The sequence below is a fragment of the Garra rufa genome, chromosome 23, assembly GCF_049309525.1.
Source record: "Garra rufa chromosome 23, GarRuf1.0, whole genome shotgun sequence".
Classification (NCBI taxonomy): Eukaryota; Metazoa; Chordata; class Actinopteri; order Cypriniformes; family Cyprinidae; genus Garra; species Garra rufa.
The window spans coordinates 33,299,708-33,325,214 of record NC_133383.1 but is presented as its reverse complement, the minus strand read 5'-3'; the positions used below and the strand labels follow the sequence as shown (position 1 = coordinate 33,325,214).

At 34.9% G+C, this 25,507-nt stretch overlaps 2 protein-coding genes across 2 annotated transcripts; one reads left to right on the top strand and one right to left on the bottom strand.

Moving 5' to 3' along the window:
* Nucleotides 1-2,088: 2,088 nt before the first annotated feature.
* Nucleotides 2,089-13,315, bottom strand: dcp2 (decapping mRNA 2). The gene is made up of 11 exons (XM_073829411.1): nt 12,993-13,315; nt 10,263-10,414; nt 8,033-8,160; nt 7,840-7,938; nt 7,208-7,360; nt 7,007-7,119; nt 6,819-6,914; nt 5,065-5,188; nt 4,816-4,896; nt 4,678-4,729; nt 2,089-3,105 (listed from the first exon to the last, which is right to left on the bottom strand). The coding sequence occupies exons 1-11, from the start codon at nt 13,043-13,045 to the stop codon at nt 2,972-2,974; spliced, it is 1,185 nt and encodes a 394-aa protein (XP_073685512.1). The 5' UTR covers nt 13,046-13,315; the 3' UTR covers nt 2,089-2,971.
* A 998-nt stretch (nt 13,316-14,313) lies between these two features.
* Nucleotides 14,314-25,040, top strand: reep5 (receptor accessory protein 5). Its single transcript, XM_073829412.1, has 5 exons — nt 14,314-14,568; nt 14,718-14,811; nt 21,444-21,582; nt 24,213-24,381; nt 24,526-25,040. The coding sequence occupies exons 1-5, from the start codon at nt 14,451-14,453 to the stop codon at nt 24,573-24,575; spliced, it is 570 nt and encodes a 189-aa protein (XP_073685513.1). The 5' UTR covers nt 14,314-14,450; the 3' UTR covers nt 24,576-25,040.
* Nucleotides 25,041-25,507: the final 467 nt, after the last annotated feature.

Genomic DNA, 25,507 nt, shown 5'->3' with positions numbered 1-25,507 from the left:
ACTTTAAGTAAAATAATGAAAAGTCACAAAGTAACCGATTGCTTTGCTACATAACTGGGATTGTTTAAAAGCTGCATTTTAAATGCATTTTGGAAGTTTAAGTTCGCGGGCACCATAGAAGTCCACTATATGGAGAGAAATCCTGAAATGTTTTTCTCAAGAAACATGAACTGGACATGTTCTAGAAGTGAACTTCTACTTTAAGTCGGTTTGGAAGGCCTATTAAAAAAAAAAAATACATTTAAAGGACTTGCCGTCACTGCGGTCATGTTATTTATGTTGGTATTTATAGACTAATAAGAAAAAAGTAACAAATTAAAAAAGTAATACATTTCCTTTTTTGTGAAAGTCATTCAAATCGTTTTTGTTTTTTGCGATAAACAGTTTTACCACATTTGTTTTGTTACTTTTCGAATGTCATTTATGCACAGTTTTTATTATTCTATTTTGTTTACAATTATGATCTAAACAAAGCATAAAATAAACAATTTATGTATTTATTATTTTAATGTGATTTACATACATTTTTCGCAAAATGCCTTTTAGATTACTGCACCACAGCTACTTTAAGGTTTTTCTACAAATTATTGGGTGGCTGGCGCGGTACAAATAATGAATAGACTTGAAAACGTTAAGTATTATTTCCAAGCATTCATACCACCAGTAAAACAGCTTGTGAATTGTCATGTAATGTGATTTACCTCAGAAAAGACAACAATAATAAGCTTTGGAGCTAGGGTTACCACTTTTAATATCCAAAAATAAGGGACGCATTCGGGGGGATGGGTTGTCATCTCAAAAATGCTGCAGTAAAAGTTTCATATGAGTTGTGCATATGGGACGTCCTGAATAAGAACTGATCATTGTTTTTTTTTCTACTTTTTAGAAATGGGGTCTATATACCCCGTTAAAATGTAATAATGTCCCATATCTCAAAGATGCTGCAGTAAAAAGGTTTCATATGAGTTTTGCATATAATATGGGCCGTCCTGAATAAGAACTGATCATTGTTTTTTTTTTCTACTTATTAGACTCTAAAGTCTAATAATGTCCCATTTCTCAGAAAAGAACCGTCAAGTACACACCAATAAATAAAACGGATATTAAAGCAGAAATGCAAATAAATAAGTAAGTAAAAATTCACGAGCACTTTGTAGTATTATCTCTCAGTCCTGGGCGTCTAAATGAAAAGCGCTCTGCAAGCGCGTTCTCTCTGTGTTGTTTCTGAAACTACCGTAATCACTGTAATATGCGCGCACACTTATAATCAATCGCGGCTGACTTGACCGTGTTTTTCTGAACCGCAGCTGGCTTTACCGCAGTGATTATTTGCATGAGATGCTGCTTTAAAAAAAAAAAAAAAATACGGGACAAAACCCGTCCCGTATTGATTCAAAACGGGACGCGCAATTTCATTCTCAAATACGGGACGATTCCGTATTTTAAGGGACGGGTGGCAACCCTATTTGGAGCCCACATTAACATATAACATTTGGGGGTATGATCTGATTTAGATCATCAGCTCGTTAGCAGAAAGATCCATGAACTGAACTGAGTGTGTCAGATTCAGAAACATGCAAAAATGTGCAGAGCTGTGGGCCCCGAGGACTGCTCTAAAGGACCGAGTTTGGGCAGCCCTGCAATATGAATGTCCAAACCTGTTCCTGGAGGGCCACTGTCCTGCAGAGCTTAGCTTCAACCCTAATTGTAGCTAAAGTCAGCGGATCATGGTCTTCAGATGTACTAGAAATCTCCTGGCAGGTGTGTTGGGGCTGGTTGGAGCTAAAAATCTGCAGGACACTGGCCCTCCAGGAACAGGTTTGAACACCCCTGTACTATGAGAAGGAGGCAGGCCAAAGGTGTTGCCTTGACTCTTTTATTTCTCTAAATCTTAATCCAGTTATTTAAAATGAATGAAACGATTTCCTTCTTCATTTATTTGCATTTGGGGATTCAAGATGTTGTCAAATTTTAATGATATTACAGAAGACTAAAAGATGACAGAATATTATCAAAATTATTCTTGTTTGACTGTTCTTGAAAGAGGATGTATATTTTTGTGCATGGGAAGACAAAAGAGACCATCACTTTTTAAGAAAGTGTCTTTATTTACCAAAAAATGAGAAAGAAAAAACGTCTATACAAACCATAGATAATGTGGTTAAGCAAATCATGTTGCATTATTGTAAGTCAACTTACCACAGACATCAGTGCCATTTCACAGAGAAAATATTAATATTGTATCGCAACCATGTGGAGGGCGGGGAAAACCAGGACAGCGGTTGAAGCATGATAAAAATACCAATGAACATGAACAGAAAACACCTTTACAAACAGATGAAATCATTTATCAAACTGAAAAGTCCAAAACATCAATGTCCAACTGAGTAGACATTTACTGAGTGTGACTGAGGACTAGATAAAGTATATAGTGCTTGACTGGGTTTCACTGCTTTTGGATGAGAAATGTCCTCTCTATCTGTACAGTACCAGTCATGTGACACTCCAAAGCTTACTTTTTGAGCAGCTTCTTATTTTTTGTTTAATAGCAAAAACGGCAAACAACGAACACTGACATGACTCCAGCTGATTACTGTAAGATCTGAATTCACAATGAAACGGCTGGAAATAGCACTTCAGGGCTTTCAAACAAACCAGTTAGTTTCTTAACAGATTAGTAACAGGTTTACCAAGACAAACTTCTCCGTAGTGACGCACTCATGATTGGACACAAGTTTTAGCATTTAAATATTACGTCTACAAAGAACTCAAGCCAACAGCATTCCAGATCCAGATTAATAGGAACGGATATTCGTGTGTGGAAAAAGGAATTTTTTGATTTATCTGTAATCTTGGTCCAACACACACTGCATCTCGACTAACAGGTTACAGCGCAGAAGATCCACTTGTAGATCTGAAGGAAATTTGCTGTGTCAAATCTTTTAAAAACCAGAGGCAGTACAGCAGAACTTCAGGACTCAAAGCAGGATTTCATGATGGCCTCTCGGTCAAATTTAAAGCTGAGAAAAGACCGCGAGGAGACGATGTATTCCCCGTAACACAAGTCTGCCTGTCCGTTACAGCCAAAGACTTCACCAGCTGCATCTGAAAAACAATGGAGAGCAGTTGTGGACATTTTTTTAATTCATGCATTCAATTGAACATATGCACGGATTACTTCCTTGTTTTAGACAAGCCAGCTTTCTGGTCAACTGTACTGTGCTGTAATAGGAGTGTCCTTTGCTCATTTTCTCTACATAAACCATTCACAATAGAAGAAAACGTCCAAACGTCCATGTATACCGTTTCAAGAATGACAAACACCAGTTAAAAAAAAAATATGTGCGTAAATCAGCTAAATATGCACGAGTCTTTGCTATGATTGACAGTAATAACCGGACCAAACATCTGACAAGCTGATGGCAAAAAAAAAGAGCTGTGCATTAAATGATTCAGACTAAATTCAGAGTAAAAAGTTAAATATAGGCTATTTAATAGCTTTTACAGTTCAAGATGAAGCGTAAAAGATGTAGTTTTTAAATTCATATCGATTGCAGTATTTATTATACCATTAATATTAAACTAATTTAATTTGTGGTGAACTATATATAAGTATTTAAATAATTCACCCTTATATGCGGACGTGTCTGAACTTATTTATAAACATATTTTTTCAATGACTTTTTGCACTTGCTATACTATATACTTGAGAGCGGTAAAAGTACAACTATTTAGTATGCTAGTAATTTTATAATAAATCAAAAAGCAAGACGTCTTAACTAGGGAGTTGAAACGCCAGCTGCAGCCAATGATTGATCCTCTGCTGCCATCTTGTGGTTATATGGGTAATTTCATGTCATTTTCATCTTTAAAAAAAAGATGTTTTCTGTGAAAAGACATTTTTTTCCATGTCATCTTTATGAATGAAAAGTGAATTTTATTGCACAGCTGTAGAGTTGAAAATAATAATAGCTTTAAAATATTACAATATTACATTTTAAAAATGTGTTCATGACTATGAAGGTAAGTTACTGAGATAGCTAATGTTAGCCTAAACATTTTATGATAGTGTTTAGCTGTCAGCATTTAAATGTTCAACTATGCAGGTAATCTCCTTGACATTTAAATTCTACGTTGTTAAATAATGAAACTGAATGCCGCTATCATTATTTACGATGTTGCAATTATTATTTGTCTCAGTTTCTGATAAGAACGAGGCAGTAGAGGAGTCTCAAGAGTGTCCACCTATATATAGCACATATAAAATGAGCTTCAGCGGACGTTTACCAGCTGCTTATCATTATGCGGAAGTTCTAAAGAACGCTCCATGCATATGGTCAAATTAATTGATGAATAAGCAGTCACATTAGCAAAACTTCACAGTCTAAAAGGTCCACTGTCAATAGTGTAGACACATGCTTTAAAGCAATTGCCTAATGGTAAACACAGCAAATCCTCATAAGCAACTTTACCTGTTGTGAAATCTGCATGGAAAAACCCTGATCACAAATGTGACCACACCCTTACTCTCATGCATTTCAACACGTTCAAACAGTCATGCATTCTCTTAGTGAGGATTTTGCTTTTGATCAAACACAATTGATTTGATTTACCTAGAGTTAATTGCAAAGCCCCACGTCTAATCCATAATGCATCATTTCTTAAAAAGCTATTCACCTGTGTCAAAGTTATCCTGCAGTCTTCTGGGCTGAAGTTTCTTGTCATCTTTCTACAAAACAAACATAGTGTTACACAACTATAATGACTATTGTAATGAACTGTAAATAATGTGTGTAGCAGCACGGAGCAACTTACCTGCTGCTGACTGACACCATTAGCACTTTTCTTCAGGTTCGGAGACTCTTGGTGTTTCTTGCTGTTGCCTTTCACATGATTCTGCAATGAAATAAACCAACCTATCAGCACTAAATCGACTGATCACTCTAGGAATTCAGTTTTTGCATATACATGTGGATTTCTGTACTAAGATTTTTAGTCATAGTGCTTACACCTATCCGCAAAATAATTTATATGTACACAATATTATGCAACGTGAACACCTACCTTGGGTTTAAGCACGTCTACTAACTCACTCTGGGAGGGTTGTCCAAAGGGTTTCTGTTGTTTTTGCTTTGACCAGCTTTCAGGAGATGCTTCCAACAACATCTGAGACTTTCTGGGCTTAGAACTGAGCAGAGGAACAGCAAAAATTAGCACATGTCATCATTTCAGTCACCTAATTGCCTAATCTATGGCATACAGTAACATACACACATATCTAAACAGAAATTACTTGATCTGTTCTAGAAATATAAATACTACACCGGGGTCCTCAGGACCAGTGCTGGGGAAAGCTACTTTTAAAAGTAATGCATTGCGTTACTTTCGCATTACTTTTAAAACCTGGGCAGGGCTTGCTTGTTTGTTTTTAAAATAAAACGTTCTGTTTTTTTGCAAATGTAAAAGCCTTTTCACACCAAAAGCCTCAGTAAATTTATGTTTGTACAGTAGACTGCAGAAGAAAAAATGTCAACTCTTTAACCATAAAAAAAAAGATTATTAAAAATTTGATTATCTTGAGTAACTTTTGCTAATTGGATCATCGAAGGTCGGCAGCAAAGACATCGGTTAATAAAATGGGATTAAATACATAAAGGATATTTGTATTATTTAACATTTAATTATTGCAGGTCAGCATTGAATTAAAGTTTTTATTCATTTTGAGGAATACTGTATCTGTTTTTTAGTGAGTGAGATGAATTAATGCATGTTCACATTTATTCTAGAACTAAAGTAACATCTTACTCACAATTTCTCTCAACATGGGGACAGGAGAGCTTTTAATCAATAAATTGAGGGAAAGTAACTGGCGTTACTTATTTGAAAAAGTAACTCATATTTTCTTGTCAATTGAAAAGTAATGTGTTACTTTACTAGTTACAGCAAATTTATTCAAATTTATTGAGGGAAATGTCATAGGTAATAATAAGTGTTACTAAATATTAAATATTTTTTGGTTTAATATCCTGTCTTTGATGATTGTTTGGGATTTTTTGTCTTTTAAAAAGTACTATGCCGTTAGAAATGTATAACTATTTCAAAAATACCTCAGCTGAGAAAAAAAAAATGCAGAGACTGGACCTACTGGAACTTGAATACCCTTGGTTGACAAAACCTGCTATAGTAACCTAGTGGTCAATTTTTTGAAATTGAGATTTATATATCATCTGAAAGCTGAATAAATACGCTTTCCATCGATGTATGGTCTGTTAGGACAGGACAATATTTGGCAAAATCAGGAATATGAGGGTGCAAAAAAAACTAAATATTTAGAAAATCCTAATCAAAAATTAAGTTTTGATATTTACAGTAGGAAATGTACAAAATATCTTCATGTAACAATCTTAATATCCTACTGATTTTTGGAATTAAAGAAAAAATCTATAATTTTGACCCATACAATGTTTTTTTGGCTATTGCTACAAATATACCCATGCTACTTAAGACTGGTTTTGTGCTCCAGAGTCACATATTTCATAGGCAATTTACATAAATTACTAGGCTTTCTGAATGACTAATCAGTCTTAAGTGCAGCCTTCAGATATTTAACAAATAAATCTGTGAAATAACTATAATTAGTCTGCTGGCTCTTATTTGACATTTGCATTCCTGTTTAAATGCACAACCACTAAAATATTAAATATTAAAATATTGCACCATAATTTTTACTGCACTATTAGCTCTTTATGCAAAACATAACATCTTTGCACACATTCAACTGTGATGTTGAATGCCTTTCATAGCAAAAATCACTGCACCGGAATGGTTTGCAAGGTGTGCTGCCATTGGACGCAAAATCCTCGTCGCTGCTCGTTGACTCTCCTTTGTGTTTGGCGATCCACTCTCTGAGCTGCCTGCAGATGGACACTTCACACCTTAGTCATACTTCAAACAAACAAAAACATGACCATGCATCACTTCAATCCTCATTCATGAGAAGATGTACCTCATAAATGGAATAGCCATAAAAAACTTGTTGGGAGCCAGTCCAAGCTTTGATTTCGGAGTCATATCGTTCCTGTGGCAAGGCAGCTTATCCAGTGGGAACCATTCAATGTTCTTAAAGGATGTAAAAGAGCGGAGAAACACAATTAGAGCTTTTGTATGTGCATCTATAAGGCCAAAAGATCATTAAATGCATCCATACCCTTATTTCTTTTCTGGTCTTGGGGTTAAACTTGGTGTCTTTAGGAACTCCTGGTATGATGTACAATCGAACCAACTGATCTGAAATTTTCTGTTCAATATATGTTTTCTGGCAGATACGATCTCGGATGTCAAAGCCTGTCTCCTCCAAAACCTGCAGAGAGAGAAACATTAACAAATTTTCATTACACTTACATCTCTCAGAACCAACATTTATGTGTGACCCTGGACCACAAAACCAGTCATAAGGTGAAATTTTACAAAACTGAGATCTATACATCATATGACAGCTCAATAAATAAGCTTTCTGTTGATGTATGGTTTGGAATCTGAGGGTGCAAAAAAATCTAAATACTGAGAAAATCACCTTTAAAGTTTTCCAAATTAAGTTCTTAATGCATATTACTAATCAAAAATTACCTTTTGATATGTCTTTAGTAGGAATTTTACAAAAAAATCTTTATGGAACATGATCTTTACTTAATTTCCTAATGATTTTTGGCATTAAAGAAAAATCAATAATTTTGACCCATATAATGTTTTTTTGGCTATTGCTACAAATATACCCCAGCGACTTAAGACTAGTTTTTTTGGTCCAGGGTCACATATTTTAAAGAGGAGAAAACCACATACTTCTCTCACAGCGCAGTCATGGAAAGCCTCATCTTCATTGACTTTCCCTTTAGGAAAACCCCAGCCAGACTTGGCCAGATAACCCTGGACCATCAACACCTTCAGAAGAGGATAAGTAATGAATGATAACTCCAATAAATACATGAAGGTTTCTGCAACCCTCTTTTAAAATCACATAACATGATATACGTACATTGTCAAGTGTTTCATCGAGAATAATGGCACCAAACGTAGGCACACCCATCTTATACTCTTTCCACTGCTCTAAAACCTTCTGAACATCCTCTCCGTGGGGCAGCAGGAATGGACAGTGATTAAAAAGTGATCATAATGTTAAGGTAACACACAGAAAGTAGGGGGAAAAAAACACAAAAACATTGTTTTTACTTAACCAAACAGTTTCTGGTCATCCTAGATCACCCCTCCTAAACATTTCTGTCTTGTTTTTATTTGTTGACAAAAAGGCCAATAGATTTTCTTCATACTTTTTGTCATTCAAAACTGCTTTTTATTTTGTAATAGTTTCCTTATCGTAAAAAAAAAATATGAAATGTTGATGAAAACTATAACCCTAACTAAATTAACACTACTGACAAGTAGAAAGTTTTTGATTTAGAATTTCTGTATATTTGCTACAAATGCTGATAAAGCATTAAAAAGAACCAACATGTGCTCTCTACACTGTACTTTAGGTCTACTTCTGTTGCTTTTAAATGAGCTAAACATGTACAGTATTTGTGTGTTAGGGTATGTGGATCTCCAGTGCATTATTCTGCTCAAAAAAAAAGCTTAATACAGCTCTGTGTTCAGTCAAGCCCTTTTCAAGTTAGTCTGATGGCTGACGGATAATGATCTACCTTTGTAAAAGACTAAATGGTCCAAACTGTTTAAATACATTTCAGAAAAACTGCATTTGGTCTGTTTCTGTCATATCCTCCTGAGAGCCAGATAAAAAATGGTGAATTAAGTATTTGCTCATGCCATTACATTGTTTAGATCATTAGAAAAAAAATAATATTTTTGAAAAATATTTTATTCATTTTGTATTCTATGTCCTCTGTAGAGGACACTAGGACTAAAAAATAAAAAGGCATGAATAGACATCAAAAAGACACCAATTTAAGGACCAATCAATTTTTAGGTTTCAGGATTTTGCTTTCATACCAAACTTTAAGGATGATTCTCAACTATGTTAAAAACATATAACAAAAATGATTTGATAAACCATTTTGTTTCATGCAGTATGTGTGTAAAAATTTCCATAAACTTTTTTTTTTTCCATTAAACACAGTGCATCTACTCCAGGGTGTCCGTGGGTCCTTAAAAAGTCTTAAAATGTATTAAATAACGATTTCCTAATAAAAGACCTTAAAATGTGGTAATGACTGTTTACAGTCTTGTTTGTAAATTCATATTAAAACACTAATCTTATAACATTATTTATATATTGTATATATAGAATTTGTTGAATTGTAATCATTTGAAATGAAAGGTGATGCATACATTTAAAGAGTAAAAAAAAGGCCTTTATAAAGGTAAATAAAAAATATGCAGATTTAAGTATGTAAAAGTTGAACACTGATGAAAATATTGCTTATAAAATATTTTTGTGTGGAATATTGTCTGTTGATGTGGAATGTTCACTGTATATTGTAGTAATAAATATCATTCATTTTAGTTTTGACATTAAACACATTAAATATTACATATACTGTAAGTATGTAATTGAATGTGTATTCACAGGTTTAGGTCTTAAATTTCATATAAGGTGGCATTAAAAAGGTCTTAAATGTTATCTGTAGAAACCCTGTATACACTGTATCTAATTTGCATATTAATTTGTGTTGCTGTTGGGACAGGATTAAAAAAATAACAATTGTCATAATGGGAGTAATAATTGGCCAGATTTTCAAAATAATATTAGATATTTCATAAGAATATTGAAATATTATTTATTTTCCTATTCAATTGTTATATCTCCCAAAAGAAAAACATTTTCCTGAGATGTTGCTTTAACAATTTGAAAAGTATTCAGATTTAAATGACAATTACAAAATATTATCATATTTCCATTAGGATGTACAATTTTCACTAAAGTTTTTTTTAGCCATCTTTAAAGACCAAGGAGAGAGTGTGGTTATGATCAAACGTCTAAACATTTGTTATCTCTAAAAAGTCCTGAATATGCTCTGCACATGACATCAAGGTCTTAAAACTGATGCAAGTTCTCATAGAACTCACTAAAATATAAATATTCCACTACAAAGGCAAAAGCTCCATAGCTGGGTCTCAGGGGGATATTTCCTTATACTGCAGAGCTGAAAATCTTTCCTAGGGCTATTGAACACTGACAACCTCAGTGCTCTCTCTGGCCCAAGTATGCTTTCATATAAGAGCATTATAAAAAGATCGCTTTAGGATATCAGCCTTGGCAAAGTCTCTTATCCCACACTGAGGTAATCCTGGTGAATTTTGCATGCAGAAGTCCAGGTAAAACCAATGGGCAAGCTCAATCTGGAAGCAAACTCTGATGGCATTGTCCCTCTCCTCGCTGGGGATGTGAAGAATAAAGCGACTACAAGAAAAAACACAGAAAACACAGTCACAAGTAGCACAGTTATATTTGTAGCAATATCCAAAAATACATTGTATGAGTCAAAAGTATTGATTTTTATTTTTATTCCTAAAAATCTATAGGATATTAAATAAAGATCATGTTCCATAAATATATTTAAATTTCCTACTGTAAATATATCTAAATTTAATTTTTGATTAGTAATATGCATGAAAAAGAACTTCATTTGGACAACTTTAAAGGCGTTTTTCTCAATATTTTGATTTTCTTGCACCCTCAGATTCTCGATTTTCAAATAGTTGTATATACACAACAAAATATTGTGCTATCCTAACAAATCACTGAAAATATTATTTAGCTTTCAGGTAACATATACAACTCAATAAAAAAAAAAAAGGATACTTATGGATGCTTAAGGATACACGTTTTCTGACAAACTCAATCAGATCTAAAAATAAGATACCATAAAAGGCAACAATAATCTGAACTCTAATTGTTTAACTAACAAAAAAATAATCTGACTATACAACAACAACAATAATAAACATTATTATTGTTATTATTAATACAAATTTTACTACCTTGCATTTATTTTGGCACTGCACATCCTCGGTTTCACTATGGTGTGAGGTCCAAAAATGTATTAGCGAAAACATTCAGTATTCAAGACCTTGTTCACTCTTATGGGAAAAAGTACTCTTTGGCTTTACTGACTATCCTGACAAAGAGGAACAGTACTTTTACTTAAAAAACACAATTGTATGGTTTTGCTGACTGAAATATGTATTAATATCAACAGTATTTGAGACTCTGTGAATAAGAAAGCTTTAAGAACTTTGAAAGTGTGTGAATTTTAGAATATATTTATTTGATTTTGTATCTACATACATGTATGTATCTGTACCCCTGGAAAATTCTGACTTAAAGTTACTTTTATTCAACCAGCAAGTTTTTTTTGACCTGGAAATGACACAAAAAAGATAAAGATGTACAAGAGGAAACATTGTGGAAAATAAATATTTCTCAGCTTTTATTTACATTTGAACAAAAAGTGGCATGTCCAAAATTATTCATACCCTTTGCAAACTGTCAGTCTATGGGGATATCCAAAGTTCTATACCATTCCAAATAGTCTGAGCTGTTCTAAAGCATCCTAATTAGCCTGATTCATTGGGAACAGCTGTTTTAATCAACTCAACAGGTGAAAAACAGAAGCTCTCTGCTGTTGGTTTGTGAACAGTCATGGCTAAGACAAAGGAGCTCAATGAGGACCTGCGGCTGCGCATTGTGGCTGCTCACAAGTCAGGAAAGGGCTATGAGACCATATCTAAATGGGTTGAAGTTCCAGTGGCTACAGTTTAAAGTATTATAAAAAAATCTCAGAGGACGTAGTCGGAAGACAAAAGTGACAGCTGTGCTGGTCAGGAGGATAGTGAGAGAGGTAAAAAAGAATCCAAGGATTTGATTATTGAGAAGGGTATGAATAATTTTGGACATGCCACTTTTTGTTCAAATGTAAATAAAAGCTGAGAATTTTTTTTTCCCCACAATGATGCCTCTTGTACATCGTCTTATTATCTATAGGGAGAAGCCTGTGTCATTTCCGGTCAAAAAGTAAATAAATTGCTGGTTTTAAAGCTTTCTTGAATACTGATGATATAAATACATATTTCAGTCAACAAAACCATAAAATTGTTTTTTTAATAGTTAATTTACACTTATGAATGTGAAATGTGGTAAATTTTGAAATTTGAAAATATTTTTTTTTTCCACAATGTACATCTTATTATCTTTTGGGAGAAGCCTGTGTCATTCCCAGCCAAAAAACAAACAAACAATAAAAGTAACTTTAAGTCAGAATTTGCCAGGGGTATGAGTAAATTCGGGCTTGACTGTATAATATATATTATATATATTATAAATATATAGTATTTTGTTTTTTTATGTTTAATACTTTCCTCCCTCTGGCAACTTTTTTTTTCTATTTTTCTAATCTATCTTTTTTCTTTTGATTTTTTGATAACATGTTATATGTTGTTGTTCCTTGAATAAAAAAAAAGGGGAAATCACATCCGGATGTGCAGTTGCGTGAATGTTGTTACAGGAAATGAGTGAGCAGTACCAAATAGAACACGGAAGTAGTTCTACAAATAGTCAACTGACCACGTAGTTCAAAATATTAGAACATGTGAACAGCAAAAAGCATTATCATCATAATAATTATCAGACTGTGAACTTTGGGAAATGTTATTAGTGATTTTTGGAGCGTAAACACCGCCTCCTTGGCACTGGTCCAAACCCGCAGCTGACTCCAAACGCGCATGTGAAACACAAATATCCTCAGGACGCGCCAAAGATGTACAAAACTGCAGCTGACTCGGAAGCTGCCTATAAGTTACTCTAAAGACTGTCTGCCTGTTAGCAGCTTCGTAGGTTTTGCAAAGTCCGTTAAATCGCCTTCTAACAAAGACAACCAACGTAACGAGCTATTCGACCACTCAACCCGATATAAATACACACCCCACTTATAGATACTTTTAAATAGACAGTCAAATGTAAAAGTACACTCTCGGTTTACCTGCAAAGGTCATCCAGCAGCCCGTTGGGAATCTCCCCTCTTTTTGTCTCCATGTTAAGGGTAAAAACATCCCGAACAAGCAAGACTAGTGAGTTAAAAACAGCGCAAAGCTACTACACTTGCGTGCTTCGCATTTATAATAAGTGGCTGAAGTACATGGTTCTGTACTAACAATAAAAGAGCAAGCAGTGCTGTGAATTTATATCGACGACGCTGATGCTAGCATGCTAACAAGCTAAAAATATAGCGCCGCGAATTCATGAACAAGAACAACTTCACAGTGGGCGGGATTCGATGCGTCAGTCAATGATAGAGCGCGTAAACGCTGCTCTGAGAACTCTTGACCAATCACATCGCTCGCTACCTAACGGACATCAAAGATAGGCCAATCACAGTGAAGTTCAGAGAGAGAGATTTAGGAGATTAGCAAGTTTGATTGATTGCATTATAACGATCGTGCGATACATTAATATGTGCTGCGTCGGAATTCGCCTACTATACTATGACCTATAAGTATGTACTCTTTATACTTTTGAGTTTGTAGCAAAATGGTAGGCAAGCTTTGGGACATACTACTTAGTTGCTTAGTTACCTGAATCCTGTCACTGTTTAAACTGCCCTGTCAATCATCGAAATTAACATTATCTACATTTCGTTCAATTTGGTTTCCTACCGTATTAGAGAGAAATGAAGAGGCACGTTCTTTCAGGAGTCTTTCATGCCGAGAACTCTGCTCATGAGTTTGCATAATTATGATAATTATGCATTTAAAAGTCTATCATTATACAAGTTCATAATGTTGCTGCACATAAAATATAACGCGGATAGCATTAAATAAATATTTTTTATCAGGTTACACAGGTTACACCCTTTCACAGCCTGTCCGTTGGTCGCGCATATCCGCCATATTTGTAGTTTTTTAACACTTTTTATGCGTGTTTGTAGTTCTAATCGAATCCTGGTTCACCGCGCAATGTGTTGTGGGCCATATTAGCCGTTATTAGAGTGTGCACTGATCCGCACTTCGAATTCCGAAGTTAAGTAGTAGACCATCCGGGAATCTTTGGAATACTTTTTTAAACATACTACGATTTGGGACATACTAATTCTATTTTCGAATACTATTTAGGACGGATAGTATGCGAATTGGGACGCAGCAGTTACAACTGTAAAAAAAAAAAAATATTACTGGGAATAATGAATTAGGCTTTTCGTAAAGGCAAAGCTACTATAATTTGATCACCACCTTGATTTAACTTTAAATAAAATTCTAAACAAATAAAAGCCTTTCTTTGGTGTCTGTCTGTTATACTCCGCTGTGAAGGGTGTGGTTGAGGAAGTGGTTCCTTGACGTCACACCCCCAGCGTGTAAGTCACAGAGAGAGCAGCGGGAGTTGAGCTGCTGTTCATGAATTTGATCTCATATTGCAATAAATCCATCATCGACACAGACAAATCATGGCGCAGGGGCTAAAACAACGCTTCGAGAAGTTTCTTAACGAGAAGAATCTCATGACGGACGTGCTGGCGAAGATCGAGGCGAGGACTGGAGTGAACAGATCCTACATCGCATATGGTGAGATGTTAACCAGGAACACATGTGTGCTGTAATGTCGGCCACATCAGATCAGGGAAAAAAACAGCTTGCCTTTTAACCAAGAATACGCTTTATATATATAATAGAGCGAATGACTGACAGATCTGATGTTGTCTTTTGTCTTGCAGCTGTCATCGCGTTCGTGGCGGTTTATCTGGTGATCGGATACGGCGCTTCTCTACTTTGCAATCTGATCGGATTCGTCTATCCTGCCTACATATCGTGAGTTTAAACTCTATTCTTTGTTTTATTTCTGGCATCACTCGCAGGTTATTACGTCATCTTCGCGGTTACAACGTATTGACGTCATCACAGCAGGAGGAAGTGGGCACTGAGAAAGAACTGCTTTCGAAACGTTGTTTTTGTTCATATGGTTATTATTAGAGATTATTTTGAACATTTGATATGTCATTATGCCATCTGTGCTGTTTCACAACAGTCATCATGAATAAGTAATATTCTCTTAAAGGAGTAGTTCACTTTCAGAACTAAAATTTGCAGATAATGTACTCACCTCTGTGTCTTCCATGATGTTCATATCTTTCTTTCTTCAGTTGTAAGGAAATTATGTTTTTTGAGTAAAACATTTTAGGATTTCTCTCTATATAATGGACTTCTATGGTGCCCACGAGTTTGAACTTCCCAAATGCAGCTCTAGACGATCACAGATGAATAAAGAAGGGTCATATCTAGCAAAACGATGGGTTATTTTCTAAAATAAAATTATAATTTATATACTTTTTAACCTCAAATGCTTGTCTTGTCTAGCTCGGAACTAGACAAATGTTTTTCTCAAAAAAAAAAAAAACACCATTTCCTTACGATTGAAGAAAGAAAGACATGAACATCTTGGATGACAAGGGGGTGAGTACTTTATCCGTAAATTTTTGTTCTGAAAGTGAACTACTCCTTTGAAGGAGTCATGTTCATGTATTTCATGAAATTATGTTTTTTGAGGAAAAAATTTCAGAATATCTCTCCATATAATGGACTTCTATGGTGCCCACGAGTTTGAACTTCCAAAATGCAGCTCTAGACGATCACAGATGAATAAAGAAGGGTCATATCTAGCAAAACGATGGGTTATTTTCTAAAATAAAATTATAATTTATATACTTTTTAACCTCAAATGCTTGTCTTGTCTAGCTCGGAACTAGACAAATGTTTTTCTCAAAAAAAAAAAAAAAACACCATTTCCTTACGATTGAAGAAAGAAAGACATGAACATCTTGGATGACAAGGGGGTGAGTACTTTATCCGTAAATTTTTGTTCTGAAAGTGAACTACTCCTTTGAAGGAGTCATGTTCATGTATTTCATGAAATTATGTTTTTTGAGGAAAAAATTTCAGAATATCTCTCCATATAATGGACTTCTATGGTGCCCCCGAGTTTGAACTTCCAAAATGCAGCTTCAAAGGGCTCTAAATGATCCCAGCCGAGGAAAGAAGGGTCTTATCTAGCAAAACGAGGGATTATTTTCTAAAAATTAAAATTTATATACTTTTTAAGCTCAAATGCTCAGTTTTTCTAGCTCGGCAAGACGAGTATTTGAGGTTAAGAAGTATAGAAATTGTCAATTTGTTTAGAAAATAACCAAATGTTTCGCTAGATAAGACCCTTCTTCCTCGGCTGGGATCGTTTAGAGCCCTTTGAAGCTGCATTTAAACTGCATTTAGGAAGTTCAAACTCGTGGGCACCATTGAACTCCATTATATGCAGAGAAATCCTGAAATGTTTTACTTTAAAAACACCATTTCTTTACGACTGAAGAAAGAAGGACATCAACATCTTGGATGACAAGTGGGTGAGAACATTATCTGTAAATTTTTGTTTTGAAAGTGAAGTACTCCTTTAAGGCTGCACATACAAGAATCATGTCATAACATAATTTTTAGCATCATATGGAAAATGAAAGTTCATATATATCATACGTACAGCACTTAAACAAATAATTCAACAAAATGTAAAGAACATGTGACCCTGGACCACAAAACCAGCCATAAGGCTAATTTTTTTTTTTTTTTTTTAAGTTGTTAGGATAGGACAATGTTTGGGCGAGATACAACTATTTGAAAATCTGGAATCTGAGGGTGCAAAAAAAAACAAATACTTAAATCACTTTTAAAGTCCAAATTAAGCTCTTAGCAATCATAGTACTAATCAGAAATTAAGTTTTGTTATATTTACAGTAGAAAATTTACAAAATATCTTCATGGAACATAATCTTTACTTAATATCGGTGCGGTGCCCCACGGTGCGGGGCAGCCGTGGCCTAATGGTTAGAGAGTCGGACTTGTAACCCAAAGGTTGCAGGTTCGAGTCTCAGGTCCGGCAGGGATTGTAGGTGGGGAGAGTGAATGTACAGCACTCTCTCCTCCCTCAATACCCACTGCCCACTGCTCCGGGTGTGTGTTCACTACTCTGTGTGCACTTGGATGGGTTAAATACAGAGCACAAATTCCTAGAATGGGTCACCATACTTGGCCTCACATCACCTCCTCCTGTCCTAAAGATTTTGCATAAAAGCATAAAAGCAAAATCTTTAATTTTGACCCATACAGTGTCTTTTTGGCTATTGCTACAAATATACCTATGCTACGTAAAACTGGTTTTGTGGTCCAGGGTCACATATAACCTTCTGGTAAATAACATAATTTGAATATAAATATATAATGTAATATTATGAATAAATAACAAATATAATATTCGTTTGTGTTTGGTTTACTGATCATGTAAGAACATTTATGGTGAAAAAGAACAAAAAAATCATGTTAAAGAATTCATAAAGGATCTGAAATTTCTTGTGTGTTTATTTTCTTTTGTAGTGTTAATGAGGTTATTCATGTGATATACAAATCAGTTTTAATTAAACAATAAAACGTTTTTTTTTTGTTATTAAACATCCAATACAAGATATCAGTACAACCAGACAAACACTGTATTTTTGCATTAAAAGTACTGCTGTCAAACAATTAATCGCATCCAAAACATAACATGTTTTTCTAAAATATACAAATGCATGTCTGTGTATTTATGTATACAATCAAAGCAACATTTATTCAGACACCTTTAACATTTCTCAGATTATTACAGTTTATTCGCTATATTTTTGCAAATGGTAATAAAATATGACAAGCGCTCAAAGTTAAACTGTCAGAACAAATTCATCTTCTTGATAATGTTAGAAAGGTAAGTGACAAAACATGGTCAGGTCAAAGTGTCAAATCAAATTTTTGGTTCCAAATTTTACTGGTAGTCCACTGTATGATGAATTTTTGGGTATAATATGTCACAGTTTACTTACATAAATGAACTATAGTGCCTTGTACCTATTAGTAAAAAATATCAACAGTTATATCTGGTGACTGAATAACCTTTGGCTTGACTGTATATGATATATATATATACATACACAGTACACACACATATTATGAATATGTGATTAATCACATCCAAAATAAAAGTAATTTTATATGCTTATAGCTTATATATACCTGTCTTTGTATAATGTATGCATTTGCATACAATATATTAACCATTTATATTCTAAAATTACAAAACAAATGTTTTCGACATCTAATACTGCACACATTTGTCCTGCAGTTGATTAAAAAACAATCAGTAAGTTTATTTAATAAATGTTAATGCTGATCAATCAGTCAACAATAAATCATCCCTAGTGCAATCATTTATAAAGATTCATTTAGAGCAAAACACCCCTGCTATCCTGATAATCCTGATCTGGATTTGTTGGCAACTGTTTTCTTTAGTAGAGAGAAAATGGACAAAGCGTGTTAACGTTTGTTATGTAAATCTGAAATCACACTCACAGTCTCTTGTTCTGAATATCTTGTTCATGGCTGTCCATCTGTTGAAAGTCCAGGCAACCAAAATGTTCACGCTTTAAAAAGTTAATAGAAACTATGAATGAAGTCTGCTGGAGAGACACAATGACTATATAACTATATAATAAACAAGACTAGTTTAGGTTGTTCCTCACATAGAAAGACTGATCAACGCACACACATAAAGCACACCAAACATTGTTGAAAGGAAGCCGAGATGTGTTTGCTTGGCACGCAGGAATCAGTGAGGTTTGTTGTTGCGTGTCAAGGATGCACGCTTTCACTTGTTATCTCACAAAAGAAAAACCTTTTCAGGAGACACTGAAAGCAGCTTCAGAGTTCAGCACATTAACACTGTAATGCATGTAATTATGAACAGGATTATAAGAGAAGATAAGAGTATAAATCCACCATCATGTACCATCGTCAGATGAAATGCTGATGGCAGTTTAGGGTTAAAGATGGCAAACCACAGAAGGCCGTGTGACTCATTCTTCTGCTCACTGAACTCCTTATGCTCACGAACCCAGATATCACACACAATATTAACCCTGTAAAACCCTTTGCTGAGGCCTCTAAATTATCAGCGTGATCAAAACTTTGCTGAAAAACCCGTTTTACATTATCTACTTCGGATAAAAAGCCTTGTTTAATACTTCAGATCATGCTTCATGTGTCTTTTAACTGTGAAATGTTTACTGGTTTTATAAAGTAAATGTAAGAATAACTTTGGGTCACACTTTATATTAGGTGGCCTTAACTATTATGTACTTGCATCAAAAATAAGTACAATGTACTTAATGTGGTCAAATTGCATTGCAAAACACTTTTGCTTCTATTAAGGTGGGATATGGGTAAGGTTAGGGGCAGGTTTGGTGGTATGGGTAGGTTTAGGGGTGGGTCAACAGTGGTAATTACAGAAATTAGTTACAAATGTAATTACATATAGGTTTTTTAAAAAAAGATAAGTACAATGTTAAAACATGTATGTACACAATAAGTACATTGTATCAAATTATTCATTTAAATGCATAGTAGTTAAGGCCACCTAATGTAAAGTGGGACCTAACTTGGATATTATTAGTAATATTTGAGATAATCATTTACTAGACTGAAGCAACTTTTTAAAAAAATTTATTTAATTTTTCATTCATTGAAATATGATTGAGGAAAATATCTCAATCATCATAGTATTGCATTGAATTATGTTTTGCCTCCCCACATTTGATGTAAGTAGTCTATTATACTGTTATAAACATTTAATTCACTTACATTAAACACTGAGAATATCATCTTACTTTTTGGCCATATAAATAGCAACATATGCATCAAACTTTGGTTGTTTTCTTTCTTGAGTATAAGCTCCATATTCGCATTATGTAGTACTACAGTGAGGGAAAATGATTCGATCCGCTGCTAATTTTGTACGTTTGCCCACTGACAAAGAAATGATCAGTCTATAATTTTAATGTTAGGTTTATTTTAACAATGAGAGACAGAATAACAACAACAAAAACAGAAAAATGCATTTCAAAAAAGTTATAATTAAATATGCATTTTAATGAGTGACATAAGTATTTGATCCACCATCAATCAGCAAGATTTCTGGCTCCCAGGTGTCTTTTATACAGGTAATAAACTGCGATTAAGAGCACTCTCTTAAAGGGAGAGCTGGTAATATCAATTTGTTACCTGTATAAAAGACACCTGTCCACAGAAACAACCAATCAATCAGATTCCAAACTCTCCACCATGGCCAAGACCAAAGAGCTGTGCAAAGATGTCAGAGACAAGATTGTAGACCTACACAAGGCTGGAATGGGCTACAAGACCATCACCAAGCATCTTGGTGAGAAGGTGGCAACAGTCGGTGTGATTATTCGCAAATGGAAGAAACACAAACTAGCTGTCAATCTCCTTCGGTCTGAGGCTCCATGCAAGATCTCACCTCGTGGAGTTTCAATGATCATGAGAACGGTGAGGAAACAGCCCAGAACTACACAGGAGGATCTTGTCAATGATCTCTAGGCAGCTGGGACCATAGTCACCAAGAAAACAATTGGTAACACACTACGCCATGAAGGACTGAAATCCTTCAGCGCCCGCAAGGTCCCCCTGCTCAAGAAAGCACATGTACAGACCACATGTGAACATCTGAATGATTGAGAGTAGAACTGGGTGAAAGTGTTGTGGTCAGATGAGACCAAAATCCAGCTCTTTGGTATCAACTCAACTCGCTGTGTTTGGAGGAGGAGCAATGCTGCCTATGACCCCAAGAACACCATCCCCACCGTCAAACATGGAGGTTGGAAGATTATGCTTTGGGGGTGTTTTTCTGCTAAAGGGACAGGACAACTGCACCACATCCTAGGGAGGATGGATTCAGCCAGGACATTGAAAATGGCTCGTGGATGGGTATTCCAGCATGACAATGATCCAAAACACACGGCCAAGGCAACAAAGGAGTGGTTTAAGAAGAAGCCTAGCCAGTCTCCAAACCTTAATCCCATAGAAAATCTGTGGTGAGAGCTGAAGCTTCAGGTTGCCAAACGTCAGCCTCAAAACCTTAATGGCTTGAGGATCTGCAGTGATGAGTGAAACAAAATCCCTCCTCAAATATAAGTACTTAGTAGTCATGTTTTGTAAAGGGTTCAAATACTTATTTCACTCATTATTTCACTCATTAAAATGCAAATCTCTCACTATTCAAATAAACCTATCATTAAAATTATAGACTTATCATTTCTTTGTCAGTGCGCAAACGTACAAAATCAGCAGGGGATCAAATAATTTGTTTCCTCTCTGTATATGGGCCAACAAAACAAAATAGTTTCGCTGGTCTTCTCACAAGACTAAGAGAAGCGGTTATCTAATGCACTAAATTAACAATCAGATCCTTTATCTTCTGTCTGTTATCCAACATTAGTAAATCTGAAATTACAGACAGTGTAGAGAAAGCAGACATCAGGCCATCATATCAGACTGTGTGACTGTTTGTGTATTTGCAGAATCAAAGCTATTGAGAGCGCAACCAAAGAGGATGACACCAAATGGCTGACCTACTGGGTGGTTTACGGCGTGTTCAGCGTCGCTGAGTTCTTCGCTGACATTTTCCTCTCCTGGTTCCCGTTCTACTTTTTGGGAAAGGTATTATACAATTAATGTTAAGTTATAGTTAAATGCATTTTGTTGTAATAAGAGCATGTTGTCAGTCATGTCAAGTTGATTTTGGTGCATTTTGAAAGTAACACTGGAAACTATATTTACCCTGTAATAATGCTCTCTTTTATTATTATTTTGTTTTTCATTTAATAAAAAATACAGACCATTTATTTACATTTTTTACTGGTGCATGAAAAGAAAGAGGGAATTTTGGCATGACATAGACCTTAATAAATAGTAAAACTATATTTTAACTATTGATAAACATCACAAATACAACAAATAAAAAGCATAACAGAAAATATTAGATTAAAGGACCAGTTGTCATTAAGTCAGTGCAGGGTCAGTATGAAGAAAACATTAATATTAAATCATAAATACACAAATGGCCTAAATACAAATTTAATTACCTGAAGGTGTTCCCAAAGTTGTTCACACGGTAAGCGTTCTTGCATTCAAAAAGTTTATATTTTAATTTATAGAATTTAATTCATTGAAGGTACAAATTGGGAAAAAAAAAAACATTTTTAAGTTTATAGACCAAAGGTCTCAAAAGTTAACACTAATGGAAAAGTGTATATTTGATCTGGTTGGTGTTGTTAGTATGTATTAGACCCAAGATCAGTAGTAAGTTGTACCCTAATAAGTGTGCCACACCGTTATTTTCCTATTAACAGTTTACAGGCGTAACTAAGTCTTTTGGAAATTAAATTTAAAGATGAACATGTTTTTTAACATTAGTAATTTTATTGACCTATTGAAATGTGTTGCACCTCTTTAGATTGAGGTTTACACTGTGCATAATTATTAGGCACGTTGATATTCTGGTCATATTTTTTTCCAAGTACATTTTACCAATTCCAAACCACATCAATCTTGAAAACTACTATTAATTTTGTATTTTATTATTTATAAGTGAGATATATATATATCTGTCCATGAAGTCTGGACGTGAAAAACTCCTTATATTCAGGTGTGCATAATTACGTTTTCTTTAACAGATAAAATGAGCCAAAAGAGAGATTTAACTTTGCTTGAAAAGTCCAAAATTATTAAATGCCCATGAGAAGGATGCAATACTAATGCAATACTGGAATTTGCAAGTTCTTCAAGTTAAGGCATGACCACTGGACAACGAAATGCTAGTTGGGTCTGCATGGTCAGAAAAACAGGTGGAGAGGAAAAGATGCATGTTAACTGCAAAAAATTAAGAATTAGGTGTGAAACCATCAGGAACCATTTAGTCTCCAGCGCCACCGTTGTCCAGAACTGCAACCTACCTGGAGTCTCCAGAAGTGCAATGTGTCAGCTTCTCAGAGAGTTCGCTTGGGTAAAATATACTAAAAAATGACCCTCACTTAATAAGAATAACATTCTGAAATGTTGTGTAATACATGAAGACTGTTTTATCATAGGCTTTATAGACAGATGAGTTAAGAGTGACTCTTGAAGGACCAGCACCACATCCTTTTAAACCACTCTTTCAAGAATTTATCCTCCAGAATCTGGCAGTAACTTTTAGGAATTAATTTTAGTCTATCTCTGCAAGACAGCCTTTTTAAGATATGAGACTAAAACATGAAGTCCCCAAACTTACTGGCAGATTCTAGAGGATAAATTCTTGAAAGAGCTGTATAAGAGGATCTCAACTCATCTGTCTATAAAGCCTATGAAAAACAGTCTTTATGTAACATTTCAAAATGTTATTCTTATTAATTGAGGGTCATTTTAGGATTTTTTCCCCCAAGCAAACTCTCCGAGAACCTGACACATTGCACTTCTGGAGTCTCCAGGTAGGTCTCAGTTCTGGAAAATGGTGGCAATGGAGATTAAATGGTTTCAGTCCTAATTCTTCACCTTAATTCTTAATTCTTTTGCAGTTAATGAGTCCTTACTTCTCCATCTGGTTTTTCCGACCATGCAGACTCAACGAGCATTTCGCTGTCCGGTGGTCATGCCTTAACTTTGCAAATTCTAGGATTTGGATTAGTATTGCATCCTTCTCATGAGCATTTAATAATTTTTGACTTTTCAGTCTGAGTTAAATCTCTTTTTTGGCTCATATTATCTGTTAAAGAAAATGTGACTAATAATCATACACACCTGAATATAAAGTTTTACTCTTCCAGCCTCTATGGATGATTATATATCACATAATGATTAAATACAAAATGAAGCCCTAAAAGAATAACAGTGTGAATGGATTTAAGACAAAACGTTATTTATATGTAAAATACTATTACACCGCCAAAATATCTAAAAATTCTTAAATCAAGAAGGATTTTCTAGACAAGTAAAAGTTATTGTCTTGTTTTCAGGAAAAACTAGTCAAAATTGAGTGAGTTTTTGCTTAGAACAAGCTAAATAATCTGCCAATGGGGTAAAAAAAACCAAGATTATTTTGCTTCTTTCAAGCAAAAACACTTAATTTTGTTGAAAACAAGACAATACTGTTTACTTGTCTAGAAAATCCTTCTTGGTGTAAGAATTTTTAGATATTTTGGCTGGAAAAAGACAAAATCTAAGTAAGAAAGACATTTTTTGCAGTGTGATGTGTTTGATTTTTGTATTATGAAGTAGACAGTAATGGTTTTGTTTCTCTTTTGGCTCGCTAGTGTGCTTTCTTGGTTTGGTGCATGTCTCCAACTCCATCAAACGGCTCCGTTCTGATCTACACAAGAATCATTCGGCCCTTCTTCCTGAAGAATGAAGCCAAGATCGACAATGTGGTGAAAGACATCAAAGATAAAGCATCAGATGCGGCAGACAAGTTTAGAGATGAAGGTGAAACCCAGATGCATTTCATGTTTTTGGAGGAATAGCAATCAAATGTGCATTTAAATATGTTGTAAGGCTTCTAGAATGGCTAGCATTTGTCATTTGAAGTTATGAACGGTTAATAATCCAGTGTTTTATTTTATCTTCCAGCCAAGAAGGCCACTGCCAACCTTATATTTGAGGAGAAAAAGACCTTCTAAAATCCACAGCCATTTCAACTGCTTCCTGTCCTGCAGGACGCCACTTGCCTGAATAAATGTTGCCTTTATATGCTCTTATTTTTTCAAACAACTGGAAGTGGGCTGATTATTGTTACTTCCTTAGCCTGTGCCTGTTTTTAAACCTGTGGCAGCCATATTAGATTACATCAGACAGCCAAGTTACGCTAGTTGTTTAAGCGGGTAAGACTTAGATCACGTCACAAGACGACGCTCACCCCGCAATGCTTCAGTCTCAGTAAACATCCTTATCCTATAGAGATCATAAGCCTTTGGCTTGTATAGGGTCATAAAATAGTTTATCCTGCATCTTGAGGTCATTTAACATAAGCGTTCTATGATATATTTATGTGTGATAAGATTTTGTTTTTGTCTGATAACATCAGTGGAGCTGTATGCATATGAATCATACATTTGATGTTGACTATTAAACAAACTATTGGAAGACATGGCCTTCTCTCAGTCTGTTTGGACTACAAGTGCATACTAAACGAGATGCTGTAAGTTGGGTTAAAGGAGTAGCTCACTTTTAGAACAAATGTACTCACCTCCTTGTCATCCAAGATGTTCATGTCTTTCTTTCTTCAGTTGTAAGGAAATTATGTTTAGTGAGGTAAACATTTCAGGATTTCTCTCCATATAATGGACTTCTATGGTGCCCTGAGTTTGAACTTCCAAAATACAGCTTCAAAGAGCTCCAAGTATATACTTTTTAACCTCAAAGGCTCATCTTGTCTAGCTCGGCAAGACAAGCATTTGAGATTAAAAAGTATACAAGTTGTAAATGTTTCTAGAAAATAACCGATCATTTCACTAGATAAGACTCTTCTTCCTCAACTGGGATCGTTTCGAGCCATTTGAAGCTGCATTTAAACTGCATTTTGGAAGTTTAAACTCGGAGGCACCATAGAAGT